At 33.4% G+C, this 21,814-nt stretch overlaps 2 protein-coding genes across 4 annotated transcripts; one reads left to right on the forward strand and one right to left on the reverse strand.

Moving 5' to 3' along the window:
• Positions 1 to 732: 732 nt before the first annotated feature.
• LOC104810946 (ubiquitin carboxyl-terminal hydrolase 12-like) lies at positions 733 to 8,990 on the reverse strand. Of its 3 annotated transcripts, none has more exons than XM_010537437.1 (27): positions 8,863 to 8,990; positions 8,367 to 8,436; positions 8,170 to 8,299; positions 7,950 to 8,092; positions 6,995 to 7,413; positions 6,699 to 6,914; positions 6,509 to 6,614; positions 6,306 to 6,418; positions 5,963 to 6,058; positions 5,691 to 5,800; positions 5,350 to 5,424; positions 5,159 to 5,237; positions 4,969 to 5,073; positions 4,692 to 4,763; positions 4,536 to 4,588; positions 4,254 to 4,440; positions 4,059 to 4,163; positions 3,893 to 3,976; positions 3,731 to 3,796; positions 3,588 to 3,653; positions 3,401 to 3,472; positions 3,167 to 3,283; positions 2,965 to 3,039; positions 2,785 to 2,871; positions 2,654 to 2,698; positions 1,316 to 1,352; positions 733 to 786 (listed from the first exon to the last, which is right to left on the reverse strand). In XM_010537437.1, the coding sequence occupies exons 1-24, from the start codon at positions 8,926 to 8,928 to the stop codon at positions 2,788 to 2,790; spliced, it is 2,709 nt and encodes a 902-aa protein (XP_010535739.1). In that variant the 5' UTR covers positions 8,929 to 8,990; the 3' UTR covers positions 733 to 786; positions 1,316 to 1,352; positions 2,654 to 2,698; positions 2,785 to 2,787. The 3 variants fall into 3 exon arrangements, with proteins under 3 accessions (XP_010535739.1, XP_010535740.1, XP_010535738.1); XM_010537438.1 differs by having other exon boundaries at positions 4,263 to 4,440; positions 8,367 to 8,439; XM_010537436.1 differs by having other exon boundaries at positions 8,367 to 8,439.
• Positions 8,991 to 16,553: 7,563 nt separating this feature from the next.
• On the forward strand, positions 16,554 to 18,841 carry LOC104810950. The gene is made up of 2 exons (XM_010537443.2): positions 16,554 to 17,863; positions 18,549 to 18,841. Exons 1-2 carry the CDS (start codon positions 16,875 to 16,877, stop codon positions 18,595 to 18,597), a joined length of 1,038 nt encoding a protein of 345 aa, XP_010535745.1. The 5' UTR covers positions 16,554 to 16,874; the 3' UTR covers positions 18,598 to 18,841.
• Positions 18,842 to 21,814: the final 2,973 nt, after the last annotated feature.

Consider the following 21,814-nt stretch of genomic DNA (forward strand, 5'->3'; position numbering starts at 1 on the left):
TAATCGGTTATCGATGGGAACCATAACTTTATATATATATATATATATTATCAAAGTTTTTAAAAAAAAATTCAGTGGACTGGTAAAATAATCGAATATAGTATTTAATATACAATAATCTCCAATGTCTTCCTGTTGGAAACTTGAAATGTGGTGGCAAATACTTAACCTAATACTGACAACAAAGCTATATCCTCTGATATTCTATTGGCAATTTGGTTAGTTGGACAGAAAATCGGATGTAGAAAGAAAAGGTTCACTGTAACAAAATATATGGTCATCCAATACGAGATATCAATATATATATATATATGTCCGAACATCTTAATATTATAATTTAAAATTCGATAAAATGCAAATGTCCGAATAATAGATCAAAATGGGGGTAAATAATGGATGTATATAAATAAAGACACATATATATATATATATATATATATATATATAAGTAAATGGTGTTTCAGCTGTAAAAAAAGAGAGAAACTAAAAGGAGATTAATAGTTAAAAGAGACCTTCAATGACTTGAGGGAACCTTATAGACGGCGAGAGTAACCGGAACCTCCACACTTCTTGCAGAATATCAAACCTACACCACAAAAAACCAATACATACATGCATACATACATACATATTCATATGTATATATATGGAACAGTTGTGTGTGTATATATATAGAGAGAGGAGAATGGTGGTATATTTTACCTGAACCTTTGCAGACTCTGCAGTTTACGACGCCGGATTCCATCTTCATCTTCCCGTCTTGGCAGAAAACGCACTTCGTTCCGCCTACATGCATGTATATATATATATACGTATAACGACACTCAGAAATATTACATCAGTTTTTCGACTTGTTGAGGGTTCAGTCATCTTACATGCCTACTAACATCATACATACACACACACACATATCAAGTTTGTGCATATCGGTGAGATTTCCGAAAGTCATAGCACGAGAAGAATGCATAAAATTTCTTTCCCGGGGACAAGACATAATGCATTCGAGCAGTTAGGCTTAGTAGTTCGATACGAAGAAGATTGGGAGATAGAGATAATTAATTCTGTTTCAGAGACTGTCTTAACAAAGCAGGAAGACTATTGAATCTTTAGGGAACTGATGAAGGAGATATTGTTTTTGTCTATTCACAAACACACACAGACTATGGACTGTTGGTTCAAAATCCCATGGGGCTAAAGCTATCCGATGTATGAATATAAGGTTAAGGTTCAATCATCGTCTGCAAACTGTAACATATAAATGCTAAAGAGACGGATGAAGGAATGGAAGGACTGAATTATATGGAGGAATTTTTACCATTTCCGCCGCAACTCTCACAGGGAACAGGGTCACCCTGACGGAAAAGAAAAGAGCAAGATAACCATCAGAGCAAGGACAAAGCAATGGCATAGTATATCGGATCAGGGTATATATGCATACATATACAGTGTAGTTATATATGCAGTTAGTATATGAAGATTCGCCCGCTTGTATCTATCTCACACGTGTGTATTGAGCTGAACAAAAAACTAGTCTCTCTCTCTCTCTCTCTCTCTCTCTCTCTCTTCCGGACGAGTTTACGATTAGAAAGCTTGTTTCAACACCATTGCTTGTTTAGATAACCAAACTGTGGTCTATTTCATCTAACGGAAAGAACACCAAGTGGATAAGCACCACCCAGGCGACACAACTTCCAGACTTTAATTCGTCTTTTTTTATTTTATTTTATTTTTAAATCCACAAAAGCTCAACCCAACATTTTCTTGATTACATAGTTGATAGTTCAGCAAAACAAAATACTAACGTTTCGATTTCACATCCGAATTCCGGACCGGAGGCCCCGTGATACTACTGAATTGAATGATTACCATGGGATAATGATACCATACACATTCCTAAACGTCTTTGTGAACGAATTTGATTTCACTACTGCCGACACATACATACATACATACATATATATATATATAGAAAGAAAATGATCACCTTGAGGCCGAGGGAGAGAGAGAGGGCAATAGCAGCGAAGAGACTGAAGGTGACGATAAAAGTTTGGGTGTTGATGATAGAGCCGTCGAACCGGCCAAGGAAGAGAAGGGAATTGGTGGGGTGTACGATCAAATTAGCCGATCTCTGAAAACCCTTTGGTGGCTGTCTCCTCCTTTTGGGGTTCTTGTGGGGAAGGGTGAGAAAATTAAACGATGGCCCTGAATTTAAAGAGGATGGAGAAGACTGGATTTGCACTTGAAGTTGCAGAAGAGAAGGAAGAGATCGAGTGGCCATTCTGATACAGAAGAAAACTGGAGAGGGGAATCGACGACAGACACCCACAAACCACAAACACGTGGAGTGGAGGAGACAAAACGGTTTTGGGGGGGGGGGGAGGATCTGGAGTAAAAATGACCTTTTTACCCCTCGTGCTTTCCACATTTTTTAAAACTTTAATATTTAAAGAAAATAGAGAAAACCCGTCTCTTTTTTCACTGTGTTAAAACGCTAATCATCAAAAACCCACCAAAAGTTGTAAACATTCTTGCTGAAAAGCAGTCTTTGACTAGTCTAGTCTAGTAACTAACTGTGATGCTTTTCCATGGCGTGATAAAATTTGTAGTAATCAGAACCTCTGAAAAGTTTTTAACGAAACGCTTAAAAACTCACATAGATTGTGATTCCGAATCCTCGTACTAGAGAGTGCTCCGAATTCTGCGAAAAAGATCATAGATGGAGTCGTGAACTGTTTTTTTCCGGTAGTTGCGAGACATAAACCAGAGCCTTTGAAGGGTTCTCACCGGTTAATCAACATCCATTGAGGAATCGTCAGGGTGATGTATTCCGAGAAACGGTTGCCAGGCAACTGAAGTATCCTTCTCCTCTTGCTGCATCGAAAGAAGGATATTGATATAGACGGCATGACTTAAGACATCGCCACAAGAGGAGATGAAGACAGGCAAAGAATTTTAACTACTGACCTCAAAGTAGCGGATAAGAACGTCGGAATCGTCGAGATATTCTGGGTTACCGAGTCCAAGGAACGCGAATTTCCACTGAGTCCAAGCCAGTGTAATCGATTTTTATAAGCTCATGTAGATATGCATATGGTTCAAATCAAATAAATCTTTCTTTGAACCTTTGGATCTACTAAAAACCTAGAGAAGGAAGGATATAACATACTTTGGCAAATACTGGATCTGATACAGCTGCTTTCTTCTTCAATCGTGGTTTGATGTCTGCGAATCTTTCTTCTTCGTGAATCGCCAAGAGAAAGGGGTCTCCAAACACCTTTACTTGCTGCGGAAAAAAAACACAGTGTGTATAGTAGCAGTGAGAATTACTACTACAGTAACTCTTAGAGAATTGAGAAATTATGAACTCGAGGCATTCTTGGGCATAAGAAGAATATGTTACCTTTGCATCCTTAAAGTTGTATACACGAATCAGGCGATCCTTTGGACCAAGGTTCTGCTCTTCTTCTGAAACCTGTGTCATGAAATGGCAAGTGTCCAAACTTTGAGAGAAATCTACAACTTCCATGTTACCACAACGACTAACCAAATGTTTCGACAACTTCAGTTTAAGAGTGACGGAATAACACCTCTTCTGCTCGGAGTGTCATATACTGGTCGTTTATGTCAGCAATCTTTTCCTCGGGAGAGAAAACCTACATGGCACATATCACCACCAAGCTGTGAAAAAATAGAAAATGGAATAGGAAGACAAGTTAATTGAGATGTAAACCTTGTAAATTTTGTGGCAGAAAACTTCGAACATCCGAAGCTTTGCTTCCGGACAAGACAAATCGACCTGTTATCAGAAATATAGAAAACAGTTACAGTAAGATGAACAAAGCAATGATTTATAGCAAAAACGCTTACATGAAGTGAATTATTCGCTAATTACCATGGATTTCAGATCGGCGAGCAAATCATTGACAGTGCCCGATTTTCGCATGCTCATGGTATGTGGCTCTACCTGACATTCAACCTATATAACCCAGTCATAATTCCAAACCGAAATTGGCTGCAATGTAACTGAAGCACTAAAATATGATCAGTATATTACTCACTTTATCCATTATAGCAGGAAGGTGAAACTTTATTATGAGTGTTTTGAAGCCTTCGGCTTCTTCCGAAGGGACAGCCAGCAATTTGTAATAAAGAATATTCGAAAACTGTCAAAATGAAGACAAGAAATGATTGCACCAGAGATATGTTTTTTCTGCAGTTCACTCTGGGACTGAACCAGTGGTGGCTATACATACATGATTTACCTCATTGCTGAGGTGCAGCATTTTATGTAGATTAAATGCAATGCTTGGCCGAATAGGATCAAAATTAGGTTTCTGAGTGTGAACGTCGTGACACGTTAGCTGGATTTTAGAATGATCATCCACCCCAAGATACTGAGCAACTCTTCCGACAACAGCATCGTATGAAAGAGAAAGGCTCCTTTGCATTCATGAGCAATAAAACACCAATCAGATTAATAGTCATAAAACAGAAGTAAATTTTTTAGAGAAGGATAGGAAACACTTTAAACTTACAAATATAGAGTAAATTCATCTCGAGATTCTGCTACAGATCGGAAGTGCACAGCCTATCGTACAAAAAAAATCTTAAGAAAGGATATCACCTCTAGGCAGCAGTTTAGGAAAGATAAGTCGAGAGGCTTTAGTCTAGGTCTTGATTCTAATCCTCACCTCTACTTGATCTTCATAATCTAATTGTTTTGCTACCCGGTTAGCTTTAGTCTGTTCTTCCAAAAATCTGTCCTGGAAAACAGAATCCAATTTTCCATTTTAGTGCTCCGCCAAAGCAATTTCCAGTTAGGGTAATAACAGAATCAGAAAGTCTGACGACATTCGTCGAGAAAATAAACTGTCTCAAAGATATTAACCTAGAACCTATTCCTCTTTGAGTTTTGATCCAAATATTCTGATATGGAATTTGAAACTAGTTTATGTTCAGAGAAGTTACCTCTAGATGCTGACGGATATCCTCCTTACCCACACTGCACATTACTTTATCCTTATCATCCTCACGAACATACACGAGCATATAAGCATTTGCTACTGTAATTCCCTATAGATCACACAATTAGAACACATCAGCATTAAGTGCCGAAGAACAAGGAGATGAGTGTAAGATTACAAGAAGTGGAGAATACCTTGTTATTGCCACCAAATAGGCCCTCTATTGCGTTCCGGCCATCTTCTTTAGTTACAGTTTCATCATTAAACTTGTACCTAACAAGATTGTTACATTTTTGTATGTGATATTCCCACACCAAATACAGATTGTAGACTTATCAAAGACGATGAACAGTATAGAACAAGAGGTATTAGGAACCATTTGTACCATTCATCACAGAGTGTAGGTCTGATAAATGCATAATAGTGTCCAACATTCATATCACCAATGTGAGCCAAAACGCTGAAACAAACTATCTTCGTCAGTATTTTTAAAGTTCCAAATATCACTGTATCGCCAATATAAGCAACACAGAGACAAGAAATCAAGATGGTAGTATAGGTATAAGAAATTCAATCAAATATACTATTCATTAAGAGAGAGGGGGAACACATCTAGAAGTCTTGTATGTGTTTTTCATATAAACAATACCTAAGTCATTTGGCAATCGAATTGCAAAGATAGTCTCACTAGGACATCCAGGAAGCGTAGTAACTGAATCAAATTACCTGTGAAGTATGTAACGATTGTGAATATTCTTGTCCGCTTCAGGTGCAAGATAGTTGCCATCACATCGATCAAGGTCAAGTTCTAAAGGGAACTCATAGTAGTCATTAATCTACATGATGAAAGAAGCACCACCCTCAGTATTGAAGTCATTTGAAGCATTAAACTGCACCTCAAACTTCTGTCCCAACTAGACAAATTCAGGTATGTGTGTGTGTGTATATCACACACACATTTATTTGAATCCACAAGACAATCACCATGTTTATCTTACCTTATGTGTATTTCCGTTTTCACCGTGAGTAAACCGCTTTAATTCAAGTTGGAGAACAGGAGGTAAATGAGTGAACTTCATAATTCTTTGAGCTTCCTGTAAAAATGACAGATTTATCTCAATAGTTAAGAAACTGATGAATAACACGTTTTAATTATATCCAGAGGTGGGAAGCTGATCTTAAGCCTCTTTGAAACTCATTTAAGTGGAACACACTAGTGCTACCACATTGGTTATTAGGCGAATTCCTATATGCACCTCACTACTTTCACCAAAAATGCTACCACCAAGACCAAGACAAACAATCAACAGTTCAGGTGGTGGAAGTGAATTTCTAACGTACCTGCCTTCCAAACAAGGTTCCTGCCTGATACTTCACATCAAGTGGCTGAGGCCTCACCATATCATCAAAGGTAGCATAAACCCCAGAACTATCTTTAACAGGAAGAATGAGCTCTGTCATGATCAGATGTAATTATATTAGCAAGTCACAGATGGTGAAATAGTAAGACATTTAACACTTATTACAAGTCAGAAACAGAACACCGTAAGCTTTGCCCAGTGTTGTTGATTTATAGTCCACAAAAAGACATTCTATGGCTTCCAGGTAGCGCACTTCGAACAGCTCTTCTAGGACATTGCGTGATCTCCTCTATATTTACATTAAAAGTGTAAGAAACTAATTTATGTTATGCATTAGCTGAAACCATGTAGAACCCAGTTTCAAGTAGTGAACCTTCATGTTCTCTTTAAGTTGTGAAGACAAGAATCTGCGAAACTCGCTTACGTCTTGCATCATAAAAGATTGCCATCTTGATCCAAAAGATTTCGCTAGCTCCATAGTACAAGCGTAGGTTTTACCAAACTGTAGATTGTAAAATAATCTCTGCAATGCAAGTGGGGTGCTTTCCGACGGCTTCTCATCTTTTGTCGTGGGAATTTTATATACAGCCTGAGTTGGACAAGAAACATTAGCATTTAAAAAACAAGTTAAGGATTTAGAAAGGAAAAGACCTTATGAATATATCCGACCTTTCTAAAAGAAGGAATGTGATAGAGAGTTTGGATGACAGAGTTCATATAACAAGTAACTCCCTGATTCTTGATTCCCAGATAGCTGCTATTCTTTTTCTTATCATGATGCTCAGCTCCTAGATTCCCCATACCCAGATACCCAGAATCCTTTCCTGAGTCATTTATTCCTCCTCCTTTCTTGATCCTCTCATCAGGATCCTCCTTTGTTGCATGACCCGAATTTACCTCGTTCTCCTCACAACCATTCTCCTTTTCCATGTCACAAGAATCTTCTTCTTTTTTGCAGCTAACGACCTCTGCTTTGACTTTCAGAATGTCATCCACAAGAAAATCTCGTGCGGGATCAAGCAGTGCACCGAGAGGCATAAAGCATTTGAAACCCAAGCATCTATCTCTAATGGTTTCGCCTATTAATTCTGTGAAGCAGAAAAAGTTATACAAACACAAACTTAGTGATAGATTTCAAAAGGAATATTCATCAACAGTAGTATATCAAAGAGATGAGGATTAGTTTAAAAAAAGGGACAAATTGATTGCATGAAAACCACAGACAAACTAGAACAACTTGTGATATTCAACAGCAAATATAAGTTCCTAAAATCTTTGAAAGTAAATGATTTGCTTGAGAGCCGCCAGGGAGCAAACGAACTAGACCATTATTTATTACAAACAAACTTATCAGATGTATGGAAAATTCTTTTCTTACATTTAGCAATCAAGTATGGCCAAAAAAATCAGAATTTAGCTCTTCATATTGAACCCAGATACTGAAACAGAGAGCTCCAGCAAAGCAATTATCAATGATTTAAGTGGGCCATTTTCTCTCTGGTTCATGGACTCTGATAAAAATGGCATATATAGGAGCAAGAAATGTACACTTATATGAATATACAGTAATGATTTGCTTCGTAGATCGCATACAGAGAAACCATAGAGAAAAGTAATTAACTACCTCGCACCGCCGATCTAAGGATGGCAATTTGATTGATCACAGTCAGTCGAAAATCTAAACATCGAAATCTCTTTGTATTTTCAGATTCCAGATACAGAGACAAGTGGTCTGTTCCATCCCCTTTAGGGAATAGAAGAATTTTCCTGAAAACAACAAAGTATATGAAGACAGTAAACCATTTTCCATCGATATCAGATAATAAAAGATTTGCTACAATCACCATTTCACATCGCCAGCTGAAAACGACTCCGACTTGACCTTCTCTGGACCCAGCTGACTAAAATTTCTAATCTCCCAGTTGTAAATGACTGTCTGATTTGCAGCTCCGGAAGTTTCAGGTTGCAATTCATCTGAAAGGTAACGAGGAAAATAGTTATCAGGTGAAATCCATGTACTTATCATGTAAGCAGAGTTTACCTTCTGTTAATTGCAGACCCCCAAACTCCGCAGTAGGTTGTAACATTTCAGTATCTGCAATGTCGTCGACCTGCTACAGTCGATAAACCAGAACGGAAACAGGTAACGAGAGTCCAAAGAGCAGAATCTTTATCAAACACATTCCACAAAATATGACAGCAATAAGGCGTGCGTCAGATCGTCAAAGACCACTAAACCTAAAAGCAAAAACTGGGATGGCGAAATCAGATGAATAATCAGCCATTTCTCAGCCTCTATCACCAACGATTACGTAAAAAACATTCGAGAACCAAACATCACGAAGAAAATATAAGCAACAAGATCAGTTCAGAAAATCCAAAAATCAAAAGCCGAGCATTGGACGTGATCAACCAGAGACGAAACGAACTAAGGTCAGCGATTAAACTCGAAAAATTCCTGAACAGAAATAGCTACGACGAAACAGCTCCAGCGATCGGAGAAACAAAACCATTGCAAGAAGGAAAAAGAGCTTTACCGCATCAACGGCCATATCAGATGGCTCCACAGATTTTTCTTCGTCTGGATGATCTTTCGAAGACATGATCTGCGCGCTGAAGAATGGAGAAGACGAAGAAGAGAGCGGGGACTGAGGTCGTTATGGCTTTCTGGGGAAGAAAAGGCAACAGAAAAAAAATGTGGAAACGAAACGATGACTAAATTTTGACTATTGTTTGACGCTTTTGACCTTTTTTGTTGTTTTCCCCCTTTGTGGGGTTTGGGTAAGTGAAAGGGCCCATTGGGTATTTCAAGGCCTCACTGCCGAAAGTCATTTTGACAAAAATCATATATAACAAAACGAGCGATTTAAATACATATCACAAATTCATTGTTTACTTATTTAGATGATTATTTTAACTTAAATATATAAAACCAAATAGAATCTAATTATATAATACCTAATTCAATGTAAACAACATTTTCTCTGTTGTTCATATTATTACACAATGAAATGCCATCTTGACCATTTTGTTATCATAAAAAATAATCATAATATACGAAATAATACATTACAAAAGTAATTAGACGTTCATAAATAACCAATGATATTTTTCGGCCCTTATAGTTTAGTAATCAAAATTTTACTTATAAAAAAACATATTTACCCAAAAAAAAACCTAAAAAATACATAAATAAAAATAACACTTGAAAAGAAATTAAAAAAAATGAATTTAGAGATGAAATAGGATATTTATTAATTATCTTATTTACTCATAAACATATATATATATATATATATATATATGTATATATATATATCTACTGATGTTGGTGGCATCATGAAAGACGTAGATATCGGTTTCGGCCTCATTGTTTTACTTTTCAGATGTTGAAAATTTTAGAGAAAAAAATTAAATTTATTTTTATTTCAAAGTTTGTTTCGATGGTTTTATATTTTTTTTTCTGAATTCAGAAAATGTTCTAATTTCCAATTGTTTTATTTTGGTTTTTTAGACGAGATGCAGTTTGAATACGTCGGTCCAATTCTATCTTTAGTATCGAAACTTAATGGTGACATCTTGATCCGTTATAAAGTGTGTTGAGATTCTTCGTCCGTTACGAAAAAGCTTCAAGAACCAAAGAATAATGACGAAATAAATATTATCATCAAAATCAAAAGCTTTTACCAAAAAAAACCTAAAAACACAAATAAATAAAAACAACACTTGAAAAGAAATAAAAAAAATGAATATAGAGATGATAAATAGGATATTTATTAATTATCTTATTTACTCATAAACATATATATATATATATATATATGTATATATATCTACTGATGTTGTTGGTGGCAGATGGATGAGGAAGATGACAGTGTCGATGATCCCCCACTTATTACGGAAAGGGACGACTCCTTTCTCTATTATAAAGATTGATATTAATTCAAACTTTTGAAATTAACGTGTATTTTTTTCCTACTTATATCATAAATATAAATTAGGGTTTATAATGAATCTCTCTCTGTGCTTTGTAGTTTGTACCACTGCCCATTTCCATTTTCAATTCCAAAATTTAATTGGCTTTATAAATCTCTCTCCCCCCCCCCACGCACATCCATTAAAAGTTTTATTTGTATTTTTTTTGTAAAACATGCGAGTTATTTTCATTTTATTTTTACTTTAAATCAAACAAGTCAGAAATAAACGGTCGGTTTGGAAAGGAAATAAATTTAAAATATTCAATTTTATGGGGTATTTGAATGATGAAAAATTATCAAAAAAAAACTTTATAAAAAAAGTTTTAGTTCGGATATTTTTAATCACAACCTTAAAATCATTTACATAAATTAATAACAACAGAACGAATAAATAAATTTAAATATCTCGATCAAATTAAATACGTATCAAATATCCGTAATCTGATCGACGAATGCAAAAGATTGAAATCGAGGGACAAGACGAATGGCATGGAAGACGAACTTAACCCTGATCCAAATTTATTTAATTTTATATGTCCAATTATCACCGACATTTCCATATTTCTTTATCTCACGTCTGAGAGTTAATTTTTTTTACCGTAGGTAAATCCGACGACGGACGCTTTACAGTTAATCTTACGATTAAATTCTTACCGTCAAAAAATAAATATTCCAATTTAGAGATTATATCATATCGATTTCTTATAATATTTTTTATTTTTATTTGAGAGAGAGGTCGGAATAATAAATGAAATCACTTTTACGGCGGTGGGAAACGCGGATGAGGTGGCGAAAGGCTCACGTGGCAGTTAGGCTCTGATTGGATCTTAAAGGGTCGGCCCACGTGGCAGCCACTTGTCTCAGGGGACCTCCGCAAGTGGACGATGGCCGTTCGATTGTGACGCGTCGCTTCACGTCCCTCATGTGGGTCCCACTCACCCATATGTTTGCTTTTTTACCCCCGTAATTTGTTTTCACTCCAATCTTACCCCCGAACAGTAACTACCCAATTAAGACGGTCCAATATCTAGGTAGAGGAATAGAGACCGATCTACTTTTACCTAATCTAAAGATTTTAATCTTGAGTAACGATATATTTATTATGATTCTATTTAATTATAATAAGATTTTAACCGGACTTTTTTTTTTGCAACCAAGTTGTTTAAATTTACCGAACTCATACACATGTTACGGCATACCAAAACTCGTGCCGCAGAGTGGAATTCGATATTTAAAACTGAAACGGATATAATCATATTTTTAAGTATATATAAATTACATTTTACTTAAAACAAATTGCTTTTGAATTTTTTTATACCAATTAACGATGTAGTGAACATGAAAATACGTTAAAAACGAACGAAAAGAAATTATTTTACAAAACTCATATTTTTCAAATTTTAAAATTATAAATCAATATATTGTTGCATCAAAAATAATTTAAATCTAGGATATCAATTTTATTTGCTAATAGTTAATTATAGAGATATTTTCAAAAATAGTATACAATTTAATATGCAAGACATTTTTTAGCACTTATACAATTATAATATTATAATTAAAACCGATGAATCAGTGTAAACGTAATATAGAAAAACTTAGATATTCATACAAAAATTTAATAATTAGAATCTGAACGAAATTATAACTTTGGCGTTAGTGTGAACGGAATCCAACGCAGAAGTCTGAGATTGGTGGAATTGGTGGGTTCTCTGAGAAAAAAAATATATGAAAATGAAATAAAACTGAAAATGTATTTATGTAGCATATGAACCTTTATCCATTTCACATCTCTCGTCTTTATCTGTTTTATCTTTCGCTTTATTATTTATTTTATTTATCTATTTTCGAAGTAAATCTATTTGTTTCGGAGAAACTTCCTACATTTCGAATATTTATTTATTACATAAATATTTTAATTAAAAAACGAACGATACGTCATGGGTTCATCCAAAGACGGCAACGTACGTTCAACACATCTTATAGTTTAACTATGTTGTATTTTCAAAATGTTGATTTTGATTTTTCTTTCTTGTATCACTTTTGAGTACCATATTGGACCAAGTTAACTTTGAAAGTTCATAAATCTTCCTCCCATTTACTCATACATACATACATACATACATACATACATACATACATACATACATACATACATACATACATACATACATACATACATACATACATGCATGCATATATATTTGGTTGTTTAGGTTATGTTTTGTTTGGGTATTTTTAAAATTCGAATTTTTAATTATTATATAAAATTATATATATATTTAGTTCGAAAAAAAGAACGTTGGGTTTAGAATTAAAACCTTAGACTTGTAAAGTGAACGCGGACAATTCTAACCATGCAAATGTATAATATTATCCTATTAATTATAGTAATGTTATCTAATTAAACGGGAATATTATAAAACAATAGATTCGAACATAACTTTTTTTATCCAATAGTTTTATATATAAAATTTTTCACTAAAATCTTTTAAACACAAAATGTGAATATAGGAGTCAATGTAAATTCAGAAGGTGGTCCATGAGGACCGCCTAAATATATGACTATGGGACATGAAGTCCATCGCCATATTAGACGTCTGAAATTTTAAAAATAAATAAATGTAAAAAACGTAACTAAAATGGAAGAAGGCGGAGAAGTTCATCTTTATCTTTTCCGCAGTAGTTATTGACTCGCATGACCACCCTCTTTATTAATCGTTGCCCCTTTTTTTATTTAAAATATTATGACATAACTATTAATATCCATTGTTGTTTCTAGAAATAGAATTAAAAAATTGTAAAAAAATGCATAATAAAATTTTTGTGTTGGATGGTCGTGGAGCGATGGTTGTGAATGAGCATTGTTTTGGTATTTTATTAGGAGAATTAAGTTTTTATTAAAAATATATTATTTTGGTATAAAAAATTTAGTTTCTTAATTTTCCAGTTTATTTTATATTCCATTCAATTTTTATTAATTTTACTTAAAAAAATTATATTCAATCAATTTTCAAACACAAAATATATTCAAACATAATTATGTATTAATCGATTAAATCCAATTCAATTGTATGGATTCCAACCAAAATACTCATGCAACGAATTTTGGATATTTCGTATACTTTATTCAACCATGTGTATCTGTAGGTGGTTATGGTTTTATTGTAGCGGTTAGCCTTTTGGTATCAAACCACATGTTGCATTTTGAAGACGTTTCGTTCCTCTCCATATGATATGGTTACAAACGTTGGATGTTCAATTATTTTTAGCAATCATATTATATATATATGGTGGACGGAATGGTTATAGATTATATATATATATATAATCAAACAGTAAGATGAATGTTGAAAACGTTTCCATTATTTATCTTATGGTGTCAAAAAAAGCAAATAATGTCAACACTAATAATTGGAAATCGTGCAATTTGAATTTTGGAACTTTCAGTCTCCATTTCCTCAATATATATTTTTGGGTAATATTCTCGTTACCACACAATTGTTAAAAAAAAATAAAGATGGGATGTTTATTTTTTATTTTTTTTTCTCATATAAAAATAGAACTGATTTCCATGCTCATCTATATATTCCATATTTGTAGATGCATGGTAATTTACTTAGTTAGCTTTCCAATATTTTCTTATAAAAAAACTATCTGATATTTTTAGGGTAAATTACATATAAAAAAGGGTATATATTTTATTTGAAAAATATAACTTTTAAATGATGTGTTTTTATGTTGGTCGTATGTTAGTGTCAATGCATGTCTCGAATCCCTTAATGATTGTTACGCTTTTATAATCCAAATGTGATTTGACTCGACAATTATTTTATTTTATTATTAAGTTGCAAAAATAAAAGAAGATCAATTCATAATATATGAAAGGTGAAAATCAATACACTTGCTCCCCATGCACACAACACTTCCTACAAGTGATCATAAAGTGTCAGCATATTGGAAAAAAATAAAATAAAAATAAAATATTTATTATGGCTAAACCTTATCTTATAACCCACACAGCAAACAGTTACAGCGTAATACAAACTATTCATATCGCAGTTTTATTTTCTGATATATTTTTTTCCACCACGGTAATAACAAAACAAAGTTTTAGGTTAATTTGTCTCTTATATTTTAATTTGAAAATAAATCCCAACGCGAATGGGGATTTTATAATTAATTAATAGCGGGATTATTTAAATATTCGGTCCAACTAATCAATTGAATCCGAATAAATATCGTCGAAATCCAAATAGCTAATGATCTCTCTTACATAATAAATCGAGTTAGCCATATATATATATATAGATAGATGAATGTATTTACAGTCAAAATAAAAGAAAAAAATTAAATGAAAAAAGCTTTTTAAGTGATATTTTCGTATTTAATAGTGCAGAGATAAGTTTCGTTAGAAATTATTTTTTCACATTCACTGTTTGTGTCTGAAAACTCTGCTGAAGAGAGGAAAAAAAAACAAAGAGAGAAGGGAAAACAGAAGCCATGCCTCTGTCTCTGTTACTTCCTGTTTGGGTAAGAAACACACACACACACACATATATATATTGATATAGCAATGTGAAAATGACTCTTTTACATATATATATATATATATTAATATATTAATATATATATATATATATATAGTTAATAATAATAATAATGGGTATGGAGGAATTGTGTCCGCAGGCAAGCAGGGAGAGTGGAGAAAATGAGTCCAAATTCGGGGTTTCTTTGGAATTCAAGTCTCTCTCTCTCTCTCACACATCATTTTCCATATCCCAAATTGCCTTCTCAACGGAAACTGCATGATGCTATCATTGCAACTCTCTCTCTCTCTCTCTCTCTCTCTCTCTCTCTCTCTCTCTTATATCACACGATTCTTTGTATTGCACAAAACTACATTTCTACATATGTATATACACACGTATATATATATATGTGTGTGTGTGTGTATAGATGCATGTGTGGATATAGTTTAGTTTTGCATGGATCATGATTAGTTATTATAATACCTATATATGTACATATCTAATAAGAATATACTTGTTATACGCTAAGCCCATTCCAATAACACATCACTCAAACATCATTCAACGATCGTCAATTCGAATATATAAACTCAAAACATAGAAATAACGTAAAGATGTTTAGAAAATGGAAAACAACTACCATTAAATATTGTAGACAATAGGTCAACTCTCTACCTTATGTCTAATGCATATATAATAGCCAGAGAATATAGGAAATTTATTACAATATATCGTTGGAAAACAACTTGTGACATTATAATCAATATTTAAATAAAATGCTATTGAGATCTTTTGTCATACAAAATTTAGTGTATAATATATAGAGATGATAAATCTTAGTTTAATGATATAAATAAAAATACTAACTCTGATAAAAATATAAAAAATATATAAATTCTACTATAACATATATAAATTGTCTATATTGTTATCATCACTGCTTCAAATATGTATTTTTTTTTTAAACTATGCTTAAGATTTTGCGGACAATCTAATCATTTGGCTGAATATTATTAAAAAAATAACTGAACACATTTCAATCGTTGAGTTTATAACGGAGGTTTCTATTACTAAGAAGAATATTCATTGCACAAAGAGCTTACGGCTATAACAAAAAAAAAAAAAAAAGATTAGAGATTCTTCTGTCAGTCCAAAATAAATAAAAAAGAAATAAATTGGTGGGTTTATTAGATATTATTATAATTATTATTCACGTAGGCAGGTCCCACTGTACTTGCAGACAAAGGCACCAGAATAGTCATACATGGATTATTTTTTAATCCCAAAATACCCTTCCCTTGAATTACTTCAATTTTTAATATTTTTTTTGTCCACTCCAAACAAAAAAAAAATCACAAGCTAATTAAAATGAGACTAAGAGACCATCATTTTTTTTATTGGATAAGGAGAAGGTTTTGATGATTTTACTAGAACCTTTTAGGGATAGGTACAAGATTAAGGGGAAAATATGGAATTCGAAATATTTTTTTCTAAATTTTCAAAATTTATAAATATCAATATTTTGGTATCGTTGATGATGTACATAAACATGCAAAATTAGAAAAAAAAATTGTTTCACAATCCCCTTTTTGAAAAGTATTCGAACCATTCCAAATAAAATATCCAGAAAAAAAACTTTTGCGCAAAAAAATTGTTTAAACTCCATTATTTAATCTCCTTGAGCATAGACAAAGGGTATTATAGTAATTTATAAGATACCACCAAACTGACACATTTACAACAAAGGTTAATGAAAATGGAAACATTTGTAATTTGCCGAAAATGGAAAAATATTTATATAAAAAAATGGTTTTTAAAAATAAAAATTAAAGTGAAGTAATGGCAGAGTATTTATATAACCCACGAGCCTTTGCTTCGTCCCCCTGCATCATCATCATCGACCAGTTCTCTTTACTTATCTGGAAAAAAAAAAACATCATTCAAGAGCAAAAACCCTAATTAAACGCAAAAAAAGAATATGAATCAAACCCAACATCATCATCATCATCACTGTTCTTGAAGAGATTCCTTCACAGAGAAATGGTAACTATCAGCAACGAGAAGCAAGAATCAAGAATCTCAGGTACTTATATCAGAACCCTAGTGAAGCAACTTGCTTCTTCAAGAACCAAAGACAGCGATTCCGCCATGAACCCTCGAGAGAAAACCACCGAGAATTCTAAGAAATCTACCGGCAAAACGCATATGCAACCGCAGACGCAGAAGAAGCAGGTGAGGAGGCGCTTGCACACCAGCCGTCCGTACCAGGAGCGGCTACTGAACATGGCGGAGGCGCGGCGAGAGATCGTCACCGCTCTGAAACAGCACCGCGCCGCCATGAAGCAGCGTCAGCGTCAACAGACGCAGACGCAGACGCAGACGCTGTTGCTGAGTGAGGGAGAATCGAGACCAAGACCGAGCTCTGAGTGTGTTATGGACCCGTTTCCGTACTGTGTCCATCCTCCTCCTCCCCCGCAACCTCCTGATCCATTTCCATGGCAGATTCCGACGACGAACCCACCTCTCAATTTCGTCCTCCCTAATCAACCCTTAGGCCTAAACCTCAATTTCCAAGATTTCAACGACATAATCCAAACCTCGCCATCATCGTCATCATCGATTTGCACCAACAACAGCAACAGCGTCAGCATCAACAACAACCCACCAATCTTTTCTTCACCGCCCTCCTCCTCTCCACCTCCTCCGTCGTCGTCCTCCACTGCCGCCGTCGCCGGAGGAGGAGGAGGAGACGCCGGTTTTCACCAGACGGTGGACGAGGAAGAGATGGCGAGGATGAGATCGATCGGGGAGAAGCACCAGATCGAGTGGAACGACACGGTCAACCTGGTGACGTCAGCTTGGTGGTTCGAGTTTATGAAGACGGTGGAGCCGCCGGAGATGAAGCCGGAGATCGATGATGACGTCTGCCGACCATTCGGCGACGTCATGGAGTTCCCCTCTTGGTTGAACCCAACAGAGGAACCTTATCTCAGCGATTACTCTTCGCCTGACGATCCTGCTTTGTCCTGGTAAGAACAAAAAATTCATCCGATCTCTCGATCTCGGTCTCGAATTATTACATAAATCATAAAAATTTGCATCTGGGTATCGTTCCTTAGCTCCTCCTCCGAGATTAGCGCCGGCAAAAATGGCGGCGGTTTCTCGTCGTTGTCTGAAACCTGCTGCTGCATGAGCTTCAGTGATTGTTGCAGAACCCAGAAACTACTTTTTTTTATGTGGTTGTGTGAATTACGGATTAAATTATGCATTAGACGATCAAGGAAATACGTGGTTTGAGAAGGATCCACATAGAGTTTGCATGATTTCGGTCCAATGACAATAATCTCTCTCCGACATCTAGAAACACACTGTCCTTATCCTATTTCTCTCAACTGTCCGAACGGTGTCTAATGCCATATGCCTCTCTTTTCTTATTCTTCTTCGTCTTCTTTTAATAATAAACAATAATATATAAGGATGTGACTTTTCTTTTAATGGGTATTTCTAATTGGAATTATAGTTCTGTGGCAATAATATTTCTGTTCTTACATAGAATTGGACCTACTTATTATTAACATATTTTTGTTCGTACCCTCTTTATTGATTCCAAATGATTGTTATTCTACCAAATATGCATCTTATGTTTAATCAAAACGGTAGTAATTTGTGATGCGTTGATTTTTAATTAAGTAATTTTTTTGGTGATAATTACAGTATGGAAATTGGAGAGATTGAAGGAATGGATGGGGACTGGCTTGCTTGAACCACAAAGATTGATTGCAGCTTTTTTTAAGACTTCATGAATCAAATCTTGTGGTTCTTTCTTCTGTTGTTCTTTTTTTTTTCATTTTTATTTTTGGTCTTGCTGTTTTTCTCTTTTCAAATTTTGTATTTTTTTCTGTTTTTTTTCTTTTAATTAATAAGGGACTTGCAGAGGATGTTCAAGTTGGCTTTGAGTCACGTAAGGACATAATTTTATTTTTTATTATTCATTGTCCAATTTTTTAGTTTTTATTTTTCTATCACGGTCTTATCATTTCTCTTTGTTTTTTCAATTCTCTTAGATATATTTTCACATAAATTTACTTCAGATTTCAGTTATAGTTGGATTAGATTATTTTTATTATTCAGACTTTTTAATTTTATAAAATTCATATCTATTTATTTTTTATATTAGGTTTGATTCGGTTCCTTTTTTAAAATTAGATTTGAATTCAGTTTTCATACTTCACTTTTGTTTGTAATTTTTTTTCACTAGTTTCTTTACAAATGATATTCTTAATTTTATTTAAAATATTTTCAATAAATTTTAAATAAGTTTTGAATACAATCATATATTATTAAATTAGATGGACTTTATATATATTTTTTCACACTTTGTTTTAGGATCCTTGTAATTTTATATGTGACTTCAAATGATTACTTTTACACATCTCACTAAAATCTTAATAAAAAGGAAACAAGATTATATAATCGTATATGATTTCACCGTTCCTCAAAAAAGATTTAAAAAATATATTCTATTGCTAACAAATGATATCAATACAACTTTTTTTTTTCATCTTTGGATATCATTTCAGTATTACAAATGAATAGAATGCACGATCACCATATTAACCGAAACAATTTCGAGATCATATGGTTTTTAGAGTACTCAAGAGAAACCTTTTATTCATGTAAAGTTGAGATCTCTATTATCAATATATCATATTTAATTAATTTTTATTAATTATCTCAAATAATACAATTAAAAAAAATTATTCAAAAAGTACATGATTGTAATACAGTGTAAACCATCACTTAGAGAGTATTCGGCTCCGCTATAGATTCCGTGAAATCTAGTTTAATATTTTCAGATAAATCAATATATCAAAAATATCATAGAAACAATGTATTTTTTCTAACATATTAAAAAAACGTATATAAGATAAATATCTTTTTTTTGATAATATGTGATTTGCCAAGGGTGGGGTTCGAACCTGGGGTGGAGCACTCTTTACGCATATCCACTTACCAGTTGCACCAGCCACTCTTGGCAAGATAAATATCTTTGAATTAACCAAAAAACATATACGACAAAGAACCTATGAAAGAGAGGTTGTCGATGTATACGCAAATGTAGTTTATGTTCAGGTAGTTTAGCATTTAATATTTTCTCTCATAATCATTTGTCTCGCTAAGAATAAAAAGAACATATAGTTTAATGATATAAGAATTCATGTTGACGAGAGGTTTCGCGTGGCACTACAACCACTACGACAAATACAAGAAATTTAGAGAGGTAAATGGATAAAATAGATAGTCTGTCTAATTTGTTTACTTATTCTTAAACACAAACTTAACAAGTTTACAAACAATTAAGTGTAAATATATATTTACTTATTTTTAAACACAAACTAAACAAGTGTTCGAAAGTATTCATCTTCTCTCAATGAAATTTCATCAAATTAACAAGTTTCTTTTACATTTTCGCGAAATTAAAAAGTCGAGTTAATGATACTCTGTATAAGTTACAAGAAACTTGTTTTGTATTACAATAAGAGGTTATTCTTGCAGAACAAGTTCTATAATCTTCTCTTTCCTCATCGCATTTATCTACAAATTATGTATTACTGATCAGTATAATTATCGAGAAAACAAGAGTAATCCATATGATCATGCAAAGCCTTACCGTATTTGGGTTAAGCTCTAGCTAGCTTTCTCCTTCTCCTTCTTTTCTTCCGATATCGCATGGTTTCGAAAGAGTAACATGAATTGGGATTTTAAGAGAATAAAGTAAAATTGGGATAAGACTTTACTCTTTTTATATTTGAGAGCAGATTATTTTTCGTATTTAGAATTTTAAACTTGTAAAATTTATATCTATTTACTAAAACAGTTTTGAGTCACCTTATTTTACAAAACGGATTTGAATTCACTTTTTATTAAAGTTTTACTTTCACTTCTATTTATATTTTATCTCTACTTTGGATTGTATTCAACACTTTGGTAAGAGGTTAAAATTCAGGCTAAGGTAAAGATTTTTTCGCTCGTGTTCATAAAAAAACTATGTAATATATTACAAACAAATTAAGAGAGTTTTGAGTCACCTTATTTTACAAAACGGATTTGAATTCACTTTTTATTAAAGTTTTACTTTCACTTCTATTTATATTTTATCTCTACTTTGGATTGTATTCAACACTTTGGTAAGAGGTTAAAATTCAGGCTAAGGTAAAGATTTTTTCGCTCGTGTTCATAAAAAAACTATGTAATATATTACAAACAAATTAAGAGTTTGACATGAAAAGGAACAGGGGCATAGTTGCTTCTGAGTTAGGGATGACATTTTGGAAAGAAGCAAAGGATGAGCTAACAAAAATTGTTAGCGAGAAAATATTAGAACTCACAGTATACGACAGAGATCCCTATGAAAGAGAAGTTGTTGATGTATACGCAAATAGAGTTTTTGTTCAGGTAGTTTAGCATTTAATATTTTCTCTCATAATCATTTGTCTCGCTAAGAATAAAAAGAACCTATGGTTTAATGGTATAAGAAATCATGTTGACAAAAGGATTCGCATGGCACTACGACCGCTACGACAAACGCGAGAAATTTAGAGAGGTAAATGGATAAAATAGATAGTCTGTCTAATTTGTTTACTTATTCTTAAACACAAACTTAACAAGTTTACAAATAAATAAGTGTATAATATATATTTACTTATTCTTAAACACAAAATTAACAAGTTTTCGAAAGTATTCATCTTCTCTCCATGAAATTTTATTAAATTAACAAGTTTCTTTTACATTTTCACGAAATTAAAAAGTCGAATAAATGAGTTAAGATAATGATACCGTATATAAGTTACAAGAAACTTGTTTTGTATTACAATAAGAGGTTCTTCTTGCAGAACAAATTCTATAATCTTCTCTTTCCTCATCGCAATTATCTACAAATTATGCATTAATGATCATTATAATTATCGAGAAAACAAGAG

The sequence above is a fragment of the Tarenaya hassleriana genome, unplaced genomic scaffold, assembly GCF_000463585.1.
Source record: "Tarenaya hassleriana unplaced genomic scaffold, ASM46358v1 Cleome19, whole genome shotgun sequence".
NCBI classification, from domain to species: Eukaryota; Viridiplantae; Streptophyta; class Magnoliopsida; order Brassicales; family Cleomaceae; genus Tarenaya; species Tarenaya hassleriana.

Coding starts and splice junctions, on each gene's coding strand:
- LOC104810946 (XM_010537436.1), bottom strand. CDS start 8,928: ATGTCTTCGAAAGATCATCCAGACGAAGAAAAATCTGTGGAGCCATCT. Junction 7,414..7,949: donor CCTTAGATCGGCGGTGCGAG/GTAGTTAATTAC, acceptor TCTGCTTCACAG/AATTAATAGGCGAAACCATT. Junction 4,589..4,691: donor ATTATGAAGATCAAGTAGAG/GTGAGGATTAGA, acceptor TTTGTACGATAG/GCTGTGCACTTCCGATCTGT.
- LOC104810950 (XM_010537443.2), top strand. CDS start 16,875: ATGGTAACTATCAGCAACGAGAAGCAAGAATCAAGAATCTCAGGTACT. Junction 17,864..18,548: donor GACGATCCTGCTTTGTCCTG/GTAAGAACAAAA, acceptor TGATAATTACAG/TATGGAAATTGGAGAGATTG.